Below are 12,808 nucleotides of genomic sequence, written 5' to 3'. Positions count from 1 at the left end.
TATTGCCAATTACATGATATTTTATATTTTATCGCCAATCTATCTGATTAGTTACCTACAATCACGTCGGAAAGTGATTACGCCATAGTGTCCTAGTTCTTGAACTACTAATAGAAAGGATTATACAATTTTAAAATCGCTATGGGTCATGAACGTTGAAAAACTAGTTCTGTATAAAAAGAATTTTGAAAGGTTTTTCTTCTGATTAAGACTTTACCTGCCAGGTGACTCATTGCATAAATAAAAATCTTATAGATGTAGTAAAAGTATCATTGGTGATACGAATGTGGCCTATGGGATTAAAATTTGATTTCAGAATGAAAGGTAGATGTTTTTTCTAGTTGTGATCATATTTTTGATTATAATTTTGATATAATTAAAATTTGTAATTGTGACTTTTTATGTACAAACTTTCAAGTTAATCGACATCAGAACCTGTTATAGGATTCTTAAAACTATGATCGCTGTTCTAATGAACAAAATATATTTTTCTTAAAGCAACACAGATTAATTGATTTATGTATAAGGTTATTTTTCAACCTACTCTAATACAAATTCTTTTATATGATCCATGACGATTTTTTGTATTAATTGTTTGTAAATTATCTGGCCCTTTCTACTGATGATTTTATGAGCTCTGATACTTGGGCTTTTATTATGATTCATATAAAATAGTTACGACAAAATTAATTCCGAAAGAAACGGTGTCTCTGCATAAATTCCACTTTTTATGTAAAATAAATGATTATTGGAAGTGGTTCTTTAACTAATAATGACGCATATATAAATATTATGTAGACTTTACGATATATCACTCGCTAATGATTTAAGACTCATTATAGAAAATATATATAGGTAATTATCTTGAATTCTTTTCCGCTGAGTAACTTTTTATCGAAACTAGTGTCTGTATATTAATTTTAATTACTTTAATATGGTTTGTATAAATATCACTGAATGAAATCGACCAAGAAATCCTTTATGCAATTTACTTCTAAATCAATTCTTTGAGAATATTTAATCAATTTAAATGCCTTCCACAAGCCGTAATTTGAAAAACTGTTTTTGCACTTTAATTTATTAATTTTCCAGCTAATTGAATAAACACTTCTAAAATGAAACTACTTTATTTAAGTGGACTAAAAATATGGCACAATTATAATATACGACTTAGAACAATTAAGTAAAGTGGAATATTAATTTAATGTAATTGAATTTTCGTCCTGGTTATATGAAGTGTTAATATAATTATTCACATATTAACTAATCGTTTATAGAAATGAAATGCTATATTTTGTTATTGTAACATTTTACATATATATTACATATGAAGAAAAATGTAAGTAAAACTAATTATCATATTCTTGTGAAGACAATTCTGTGTTTTAATTAGTTACACAAACATATTTTCGAACTAAAAGCTTTTTTATACAAACAATTATTTAAATTTTATTTTTATAGGTTTTCTACTTTCTTTATTGTATTGCCCCCTAATTCCTTAATCATTTTATTAATTTTTATGCACTTTTTAATTATTTGAAAATTTTTTTTTAAACTGAAATTTAAAGCTAGATGTCGATCAACGTTTCCCACCTCGGACATCAACTGAAATTTAAAGCTAGATGTCGATCAACGTTTCCCACCTCGGACATCCTGATATCAAGCAGTAGTAATAGCTGTTTTCAAAATTAAATTGATATAGACAATGCACTAGTTTACAAAGCCAAAATTTATTTACGCAATTTTTTTTCCAAAGAGAAACTAGCTCTTTCTCGGCGTTAAAGAAATTTGTATATACCATGTATTTGGACAACCATTGGGTTACCATCTAAAAATCTACATTTGTTGAAGAATTTTTATGAGAGTAACTTATTTGAGAAATTTGGATAAAGTATTTCGAATATTGCGATATAGGTCAACCATTGGGTTGCCTTCTAAAAATATACATTTTTTGAAGAAGTTTCATCAGAGTAACTCATGGAACTTTTAAGATTTGATTGCTATTCAAAATAGTAAAATACTAGGTGTAAGTGGTATTTTGCCTTAAGGCAAGTTGCGAAGAAGAAGAACCTACATATCAGTAAGAATTTTTTTGTTAAAACTTTTTCAAATTGTCACTACAAAATTTTGAAATTTTAGCAAATTATTCCAAATTTTGATGTATTTTTGTGATTGAATCACTTTCTTTAGGCCTATAATCTTTTAGGATGTTTATGCTTATACTATTAACTCTATCATCATGCAAAGCTTTATCAAAATCGTTAAAAAAAAATTAAATAGTAACTAACCAAAAATTTTCAGTACAATTTTGAAATTTGTTTCAATTTTTGAAATTTCAAAATCGGTCCAGAATTTTTTGCAAGTATGTGGGCAAATAAATTTCGCTTTTTGTTGCTGATTTTAAAGAATCGTAGCGCAAAAATAATCGCCATAGCACTTATCTAATTTCATCAAATCATAGAAATCGGTTCAGTCGTTTTTTTGACTGACGTACATTTACCTATTTTGGTGTCAAAAAATCAGAATGACTTGAAACGTCGAGAAAACATAAAATTAGGAAAACTAATTGCCTTAGCCCTTATCTAATTTCATCAAATCATAGGAATCGCTTCAGTTCTTTAGCTCACATTTACCTTTGTTAGTGTCAAACGATTCAGAATGACTTGGAACGTCGAGAAAACATAAATTTAGCAAAAATGATTTTCTAATGAAAACAAACTTCTCTTTTGGGAAGAAAAAGGAAAATTTACTAAAAATTCTGCAGTCTCATCGTTTTGAATATTAATAGGACATCCAAAAATAGTGATTGATCTTATAATATAATATAACATTGATCTGATAATATTATAATTCTTATAATATAACATTGATCTGATAATATTTTTTGTATCTATATCTATATAATATAAAAAGATCTAATCACAAAAATATTTATGATATTTTCTTTTATTTTAGATGCATCGTTCGAAATTTCTCGGCTCGTCATCATCGATCACCATCACCATTTCACTGAAATCACTACTGATATAGCATCAACTTCTCTATTTGATCAACGATTATCATTAATTATTACTTTTCTAATTATATTTAATTTAAATATAACAACTCATTACCCACCGAATTAGAAGAAACCATACATCGCGTTTTTAACACACAAATACATATCTATCTCTCAAGTACTAACCGATCGACTGACTGATTAGTATAATCAAGAAAGAAAAATAAATAGCTTTAAAACCATAATTAATGAAGAGAAAACGAAAAATTAGAAACTCGACATTTATGCACCATTTAATGCTTTAATTTCTGCCGGAGGAATTTCAAGAAATTATTTTTTATCTATTTGTTCGTTTGATTCGAATTAAAATCGCGCCAAAGCAGAATGATGACTGAAATTAAAACACGTCCCAATCTGCCTAATTTGGTGGCTGATGTGCCCAATTTGGCGAATGGAATCATTGCTGATCCTAATACTAAGACGACCTACAGGATTGGGAAGTTTTTAGGAAAGGTAAGAAAATATATATGATAAATAATTACAATTTAAATGAAGATAAAGTTTTGAGTAAAATGCTATTGAATTCGGAAATTTTCTATTCAATTTTCTAATTTTTATCAAATTGATGTTAGAAGACTTATATTGTCACTAGAATTCTCTCCAAAAGAACCGTTTGATTTTTAAATAAATAAAGTGTTGTGTAGGGTAAAAAAAAATCGAAAATGAAAATCTTTACGTTTCAGAGGTTTCTGAACATTTTGACATACCTTAGGAGAAATGGATGTATGTGTGTTTGTATGTGTGTGTGTGTGCGGATACAAATTTTCATCGACGATTTCGGGAGTTCAACCGATTTCAATTATTCAAAAAATATTCGAATCCTATTGATAAGATGACGTGCTGATTAGTTTTTGGCAAAGGCAGGTCCAGCCGATACGGAGATAAAGAGCAAAGAGTGCAGAAAATATAAATCGAGTTTTTGGGAGAACGGAGCATCCGATTTGAATAATCTAAACATGACAAAAATTCGTGTGTATTAATTTTTTTATTAATTATTTTTTACTTTCAGGGTGGATTTGCTAGAGTGCACGAAGTGACAAACTTACATAATAACGTAACATATGCTGCCAAAATCATTCCTAAATCTAAGATGACTAGAAAATATCATATAGCTAAGGTAATAAAACTATGAATAGAATTAATAAAATTAAATGGTGGGTATTATGAAAATAAAATTTAATTTTATCTTATTTTTAGGTTGCCAGAGAAATCATGCTTCACAAGGATCTCATTCATGACAATGTCGTGAAATTAGAATTATTTTTCGAAGACGTAATAAACGCTTATATAATATTAGAAAACTGTCCGAATCAGGTAAAATAAATATTATATATTTATTTTATTCTAAATAAATTATTTTGCAATATAAATATAAATATAAGTATCAATTTGGCAAAATTAATATTGACCTCTCTTTGACAAACAAAATTTTATGTATATTGTTGATTTATTGAATTCGATATTTCATTCTTTAGCAATAAATAGAAAATTTGGGACATTTTTTTGGGAAATATGGGACATTTTCATTTTGGGAAAATATGGAACATTTTTCATTAGGAACACTTTTATACACTCCGATATAAAAGTTTTGAATAAAACGACTATGAATTCGATATTTCATTCTTTAGCAATAAATAGAAAATTCGGGACATTTTTTTGGTTTTTGTCAAATTATTGAAAAATTTCATATGAAACCACCTTTATTCAGATAGGGTGAAACTAGATAAAATTTACATTTCCTTGGGAACACTTTTATACACTCCTATATAAAAGTTTCGAATATTACTACTTTGAATTCGATATTTCATTCTTTAGCAATAAATAGAAAATTCTGGACATTTTTTTGGTTTTTGTCAAATAACTTAACAATTTCATATGGAACCACCCCTTTTCAGTTAGATAGTTTATAATTTATTGGATACATTGTTTTAAATTGCCAAACTAGTTAACTTCTATAACATTCAATATTAAATCGCTTTGTTTATTATTAGCAACAATATACAATAAGCTTTTTTTGAGATATTTGCAAGAAAATACGAAAATTCAGCCTAAAAACATTACCTCAATATCTTGTATCTCTATTTTTAATTCATAGTTTAGCATGGCTTAATAATTAATCTGAAATCTAGAAAACTTGGGGAAATTGTGTTATTATTTTTGTTTTGGTCTAGATATGTTATTTTTGGTTTCGGATCCAAATCTTAAACGAACAAAATTATTAAAAATTAACCAGAATAACCATAAAATATTCTCTCAGTTTCAGCAAAGCTTTAGGTTTTTAGGTTGCCCTTAAAAGCTCATAGTTTTCAAACATGGTAAAAAAAATCCTATTTTTTTTTAATCACTCTGGTTTGGCTTGGCATCCATTTCTAAGACACCCCGTATAAAATATATCGATTAATTTACAATTATTATTTTTTTATGTTTTTAGAGTTTAGTGCACCTGATGAAAAAGAAATCTTGTTTTTCAATACCTGAGACGAGGTACTATGTTAAACAGTTGATAGCCGGCACCAAATACATTCACAGCAATAATATCATACATAGGGATTTAAAACCGGGAAATATGTTTTTATCAGGTAAAAAAATAAACATCATAAAATGTATTCAAATATAAAAATATTGGCCTTTATTTGCAGAAAACATGGTAGTCAAAATTGGAGACTTTGGACTTGCTATGTCGCTAGATAAAATGTCCGAGCAATCGTAAGTTAATAAAAATGTGTTATAAGAATAATAATGGATGTCTTATAAAATGCAAATATTTTGTTTTCTATTATTTCCAGAGTTTTGTGCGGAACTCCGAATTACATTGCTCCAGAAGTTTTGAACAAATCCTCACAGTCGTTTCCGATTGACGTCTGGGCAATAGGTTGTACGATGTAAGAAATAATTTGTATTTACTAATTTATATTTGTGCATTTATTATAATTGAAAATCACAAAAGTTAATTAAACATTTTCAGATTGTGTAGAATATTTTTTCTGGTCATTTGAGCCAAAATATGGGCTTCAATTATCTTTTTGCCTTATTGTCATCTACCCTCAGCCTCACGAATACTTTATTTATGTTTTTGTCACATACATAATTAATAAAATAAAAATGGGTAATTGATAATATTAATGCTAATAATAATTTTTGTTTGTTTTTAGTTATTGTTTAATGTTTGGAATACCCCCATACGAATCTGCAACCTTGGAATTGACGTACGAAAGAATCAAATCTAATAGCTGGGATAAATCTAAAGTTGCATATCGTAAGTATATAATTTTTACGAAGTTTAATTATTCAAGAATATGTGTACTAGAGGATTTTTGCAAAATTTAAATTATTTTCGGATATATAGCAATTTGACCACGATAATCCTTTTATGACTTTTTTGGTGTGATACCCTCGATTTCTCAACATTTACTGGACCGATTTACATGATTTTTTTACATAGTATTCTCTATATTCTTATCATCAGTATGAATCGTTAAACAAAATAAAAAAACGCCATTTGGCGGTCGAAAATCAGATACTTTGTAATTTTATTCAACTGATCTGAGCAAAGAGTGTAGAAAATGTTAATCAAGTTTGTGAGAGAAAGGACTAACCGATTTGAATGGTTCAAAAAACATTCTGCTTGTATTGACGGAATGAAGAATTAAGAAAGTTCATGCGAAGGCAGGTCCAGTGATTTCGGAGATCCAGTAAAAAAAGGAAAAAAATGCCATTCGGCGGTCGAAAATCATATATTTTGTAATTAAACTGATCTGAATGGCTTTTAATCAACTTTCAAGAAATTTCAAAGTTTTCAAAATTGAAAAAAAAAATCAAAACATTTCTGTTTTCAAAAAATATCAGTATTTTCAAAGAAGACACTTTTTTTCAATATTCAAATTTTTCAAATATTTTCAAAATTTTCAAAAATGTTCAATAAAACTCAAAACTTACAAAAAAAATAATTTTTGTTTTTTGAGCTTTTAAAAATATTAAATTACAGTACGGGAAGTTCCAGCAATTTACCTTAAGGCATGATGCCATGCACCACTAATTCAATTACTGATTTTTGTAAAATATAATATTTATTCCAACTCTGTAGTTATTGCTCATTAGTGATTTTTTTAAATTTCAGATCCTGCTCTTCTTGATCTCTTAGATAGAGTTTTAGTTTTAGATCCAAACGAAAGACTGACTTTAGATGAAATAGAAAAACATATCTTTTTCGATGCTGTGTGAGTAAAAAATCTTAAACCAAAACTTTCCTAATTTTATATGTTCATTTATCTTACTGTATATTTATTTATCTTCTAGTAACAACGAACTGTTGCTGGAGCATATGCACTTGAATAATTCAATTGAAAACGATCAAGCAATTGTCAATACTCACAACAACAACATTAATATTAAAAATAATAATTATTCTAATGATAGCTATAATATTAAATTAATAAAAGATAACCTAAGTCATCGCAAAGAAGTCGAAGAAAGTGATAGAATTTTGATCTCAAAACGTAGAACTAGTACAATTAAATATTTGCCGCCGCAGCAAAATACGGATCAGCCTAAGAAAGTGTCGACTATTAAGAAGATTGTTCAGAATATTTTTAGGAAACGGAAAGATATTAAAAGTTTCGAAGAAAATAAGCACCTCGAGGATAATAATATGTTTTCTGGGAATGATCGGAGTGCATTGAACAATAGGCATAAAAAAGTTGCTGCGAAAAAACAAGATGATGGTGTACCAAGGGAGTTACAGCGACTTTGCCCAAAGACTATTAGTTTGAAAGATTATTGCAAGGCAAGCAATATTGGAACAAATTCCATGTTGTTGAAAGTACTTGAGGCCATTTGTGACGCTTATGCCTTTGACAAAGATTATAAAGGTGAGATAATTGTTTCATAGAACAAAATTTTTATATTTAAAATATATTTCATTTTCTGTTCTTTTGCTAAAATACAGGCAACACCATTCCACAAATTCCGGAATACAATTTAGTGTTCGTAGCGAAATGGATAGATTATTCGAATAAATATGGGTTTGGATATCAATTGACAAATAACTCGAATGGAGTTTTATTCAATGATAGCTCGACATTTATCATGAGAAGTAACTGCAGGTAAATAATTATAATAGTATCATTTTATTTGGCATTTGTCAAAATTAGAACTTTCATCGGAGTTTTCTCAAAAGCGCCTGAACCGATGTTAGAAATTTAAAAACCGTTCCATGTATCTCGATGAGGATTATCGTTTCTCAGTTTTGTGCGAAGATCGGCCGAGACGTTTTTTTGTAATTTGGAAAAAAGTGCTAAACTTTTCGTCTACTTTTAAGCTCATACTACCGAATCGATTTTAAAAAATCAAAATCTGTTTGAAAAATATTAGTTGGGAATGATACTGATTAGTTTTAGGTGGAAATCTATCGAGCCGTTTTCTTGAAATTAACTGTTAAAAAAAATTAAACCGATTTTTATGTAACTTTTTTTGGCGATATATATCATGGTCTTATAGAACTTACTGAAATATGACGGCCTTACGACAAGTAAAATTCATCAAAGTTTGAGAAAATGAGTAGTTTTTTTTGACGTTAGTTAAAATTAAAACTAGACGATTTACTTGGTCTTAATGAACATACTAAACCATTAAAGTCCTACGGAGACTGGTTCAATTATAAAAATTGTTGATTTTTGAAAATTTGCTTTAAGAAAATATTCCGACTTAACGTGCTCGTTCTTTTTCAATTATGTGTAATAAATTCACTCGAAATACTTTTAATCACTCATAAATTAATTTATTATTTATTGAGTAAGTCGATTATTTACACATATTGGGAAGTTCATGTAACATGCTCCAAGGCAAAATACCAATACCAACTAGTTATATTAGTACTAGGTTGATTTTTGTCTATTTGTGAGAATTATTGACTCTTTTAAAATGTAAAGAAATCTAAATCATATTGGTAAAGTTTTACTAAATAAGCAATATTCATTATCAATTATTAAGCAACTTACCACTATTTGAATTATGTAACTGTATATAATAACTGTACTGTATTTATAACTGTTATCTGTAATATTTTGATTATTTTTTGCAGCAATTTTCAATATTTGGATGCCCATCAGAAATCCCACACGTTTCAAGTAAATGATCTTCCGAAATCACTAGAACAAAAATATTTCTATTTGAAATATTTCAAAGACTACATGGACGAGAAATTATCTGATGGTGCTGCAGGTATAAAATCACATTACATTATATTAATAATTAAAAAAAAAAACCGTTTGTTTTGAATTGCTTATGTAATAAATATTGTAAAAAAATATTATGAGTTGGGCAAATAACAAAATTGTAAATTTAAACTTACTATTTGAACGACAAAGAAAACTTTATTTTAAAAAAAAAATATGTTTTCCACTTAAAATTATATATATATATATATATATATATTATCTATTAATAATTTAATATATTTCATATTAATATATTAAGTTTATGTTACAAATTGTTTTTAGTGCGTAATGAGAATGCCCTTTCATGTATGGATAATTATGAAAACCCTATAGTAAAACGATGGAATAGAACTGCTACCGAAATCTTGATGGAATTATCAGATGGTACTTTCCAGGTAAGTGAAAATCATATCATATTGTATTTAAATTGAATTTATAAATAAATTGGAATGGTATCATAAAATTGGAATACGGTAATATCTCGTTTATAATCTAAAAAATGGTGTTAAAATAAGATGGGTAGAAAATGGGCGATTTATTAAATTTAATAACCTTAATTTAAAATCAAACTAATATAATTGAATAATATCACTTTTTCCACAAATTTTCACACCTTCTTTTACATATTTTTAAATAATTCACAGCTGACGATGACTTCAGTCACCATCATTTCATACTTTTATGAAAAATTGGAGACGTTTTTATTAATTTTACCTCACGCACCTTTGGGTGCGGCCTTCGTACGATTTATATAATTTTTATTTTTTCTATTATAAAAATAGTAATCGCTATTTTAGGCAAATTTCGCCGAGGACCACACAAAAGTCGTGCTGAGTTTTCGCGACGCACTAATTCCTGTTCCCAAAAATCACTCTGTTCACGAATGGGCCAACGGAATAGTTGTCACATTTATAAATTCCAATAGAGAAATGTGTCATTATAAGGCGTCCAATTTGCTGCATTTTAGACCTGGAAAATTGCTGATTACGAGGCTGAAATATTTGCGATGCGCGATTGTGGATTTTGCTAAACTAGATTAAATTCTTATGAGGACACAGCTTATAAGGTCAGACCTTGGTAATTGACATAGGATTTATAAAAAAATGTCTGGTAATTGACACACGATTTGAAAAAAAAGGTCTATTATTTGACTTTTTTTTAAAAAATAGGCTGGTAATTGAGATACGATTTGTAAAAAAAAATTGTCTGGTGATTGACACCAGATTTATAAAAAAATATCTGGTAATTGAGATACGATTTAAAAAAAAATTGTCTGCTGATTAAAAATCAGCTTAACATTTTTTATTTGAGATTTTTTTTAAAAGTGCTACAATTACTTTTTTATATTTATTTTGAATATATTTCTATATTTTCCATTATTGACAAATGAGGATTTCTACTTGTTCTTTATTACAATTTTTTCACATTTGACCAAAAAACCTTCGAAGTTAAACAGAATTTGCAGTTCCTTATTTAAATCTCACATCAACATAATTTTTTTTTAGATTCAAATTTTTGATGAAAATTTTCTGTTTTGTGGCCATTTTCAGAAGACAATTTTATTGAAAAGATTGAAGGATCTTATATAATATATTATATATAAGTAATGATATAACAATGTAAGAAATTGTCTGCTAATAATGCACAAAGTGCAAAAATTTAAACAAAAAATTGAGAATGTTTTCAAATAGAGATTTATAAATTATATTAGTGTTACATTTTTATATCATTTTGGAATAATTTAGCTAATATTATTTTCCAATATTTTTACAAGTAGATTTCTGCTTATTCTTTGTTGGAATTTTTTACATATTCGAACAAAAAAGTCCTTTAAAATATGGAATTTCTTATTCACTTCAACATATTTTTTATTAGATTCAAATTTCTTCTGAGGATTTTTTGCTTTTGGTTCATTTGCACCAGACAATTCTTTCTTTATTTGAATTACAAATCAAATTTTCGAGAAAATTTTATTGAAAAGATAGAAAACAGTAATATAATCACAATGCAAGTAATTATCTGCTAAATGCAAAAAAATAAGATTTTAATTTGAAAATGTTTTCAAATAGAGCTGCAATTAATTCAATGAGGAATATGTACCTATTTGAAATAATTATTTTCCAAAATTCTCATTTTTTGCGATGCAGATTTGTATGATCATTAATTATTTAAAAATATTAATAAGTATATATAAAATCAGGTACCAATCATCATTTCATATTTATATTAAAATAATTGTTTCAGATACAAATTTTTCATAATAAAATTTTCTATTTTTTATTCATTTTTAGCAGACAATAATATTAGACTCACGATCAAATTTTTGAGACAATTTTATTGAAAAGATCAAATTAAATATAATACATATTAAAAATATTTTTCAAGACATCTTTATTACCAAGGTCTGATCTTCAGCAGGTCTAAAAGAATTTAATTCTAGTAAAATATAAAATATTATATTTCTAATTTTAGAAATATCGATGGCAATCTTTGAATTTTGCCAAATGCATATCATTATATTAATGATAAAATTATTCTACAAATTTACCTATTACTTACTTGCAAATAATGCAAAAAGTAAATGTATTTTTGTTAATTTATAAACAACTTAAAAACATATTTTGTCTAAAAGTTGTTTTGTTTAAACCTAGTTTTTTATATTGGTAAATTTGTAATCTCATGATGATTTTGTAAGATAAACTATTTTTGTGTTTAAATCATATAAATAGTTTTATATATGTTTAAATATGTTGTTTTTGAATAAATATGGAATTGTTTTTCTAATTCATTTATTAAGACTGATAAGAATTTTGATTTAGTAGAATACAATGTTTTATTTACTCAAAACATAATAGATTCAAATTAATCAGTCCTATATGATTTAAAATTTAGATTTGTAAGATTAAACATTATAGTCATTTTTTCAAATATTTTGAATAAATTGTGTAATTTTCTGGCATATTCAAAAATTAACTAAAACTTTATATTCACAACTTAGCAAAAATGTAATAAAATTTCTTCAAGTGTGATTTTATTATTACTATAAAGTATAAATTTACTTTTTGTATATGAAACTTATTAAAATGTTACGTTACTACTATGTAACAATTGCGTTGTAATTAGGTTGCAGTTACGTTGCAACTACGTTACGTTAATTACGTTATAATTATATTAATAGCTGAATACATAGTGATGATTAGATTAAGTAATTGTAATAGCTAATTAACTAGTTGCATGTTTGAAAAACATGAATGAAATTCATTAAACATTTTTTTGATACTCTGTTAATCGACATGTATTTATTATAGCTTATATTAGTCATTTTCATTGAATTTTAAGAATAGCCTTAAGATTTGTTCAGAATTGTAGCTCAGTCATTCGTAAATGATAACAGTTGTCTTTTTTAATAATTTAGATACTAAACAAAAGCTAAAAACATATCCCTAAATCGTACTAAACATTTAAGAAAATTGTTGTGTCATAAATAAAATTTAAATTTTATTAAATAAAATTCTTAATGCAATTGCATTATAAT

General features: G+C 26.7%; 1 protein-coding gene across 1 annotated transcript in view; it reads left to right on the top strand.

The window, feature by feature from the left end:
• The window catches only part of LOC113385320 (serine/threonine-protein kinase plk-2-like), a 106,717-nt gene extending 96,279 nt beyond the window's left edge, over positions 1–10,438 (top strand). The window contains exons 2-14 of the mRNA XM_026623160.1: positions 2,956–3,511; positions 4,068–4,175; positions 4,256–4,372; positions 5,490–5,637; positions 5,698–5,764; positions 5,845–5,940; positions 6,211–6,314; positions 7,176–7,275; positions 7,355–7,926; positions 8,004–8,160; positions 9,138–9,277; positions 9,556–9,668; positions 10,071–10,438. Coding sequence (XP_026478945.1) covers positions 3,383–3,511; positions 4,068–4,175; positions 4,256–4,372; positions 5,490–5,637; positions 5,698–5,764; positions 5,845–5,940; positions 6,211–6,314; positions 7,176–7,275; positions 7,355–7,926; positions 8,004–8,160; positions 9,138–9,277; positions 9,556–9,668; positions 10,071–10,313 — 2,094 coding nt within the window. The 5' untranslated portion in view covers positions 2,956–3,382 and the 3' untranslated portion in view covers positions 10,314–10,438. The remainder of the gene's footprint in view (positions 1–2,955; positions 3,512–4,067; positions 4,176–4,255; positions 4,373–5,489; positions 5,638–5,697; positions 5,765–5,844; positions 5,941–6,210; positions 6,315–7,175; positions 7,276–7,354; positions 7,927–8,003; positions 8,161–9,137; positions 9,278–9,555; positions 9,669–10,070) is intronic.
• The last annotated feature ends 2,370 nt before the right edge of the window (positions 10,439–12,808 follow it).

Source organism: Ctenocephalides felis, unplaced genomic scaffold, assembly GCF_003426905.1.
Source record: "Ctenocephalides felis isolate EL2017-DRISC unplaced genomic scaffold, ASM342690v1 CF-g0.4_SCAFFOLD_03571, whole genome shotgun sequence".
Classification (NCBI taxonomy): Eukaryota; Metazoa; Arthropoda; class Insecta; order Siphonaptera; family Pulicidae; genus Ctenocephalides; species Ctenocephalides felis.
The sequence above is the reverse complement of the archived record's forward strand: the minus strand, read 5'-3'. Positions and strand labels throughout refer to the sequence as shown.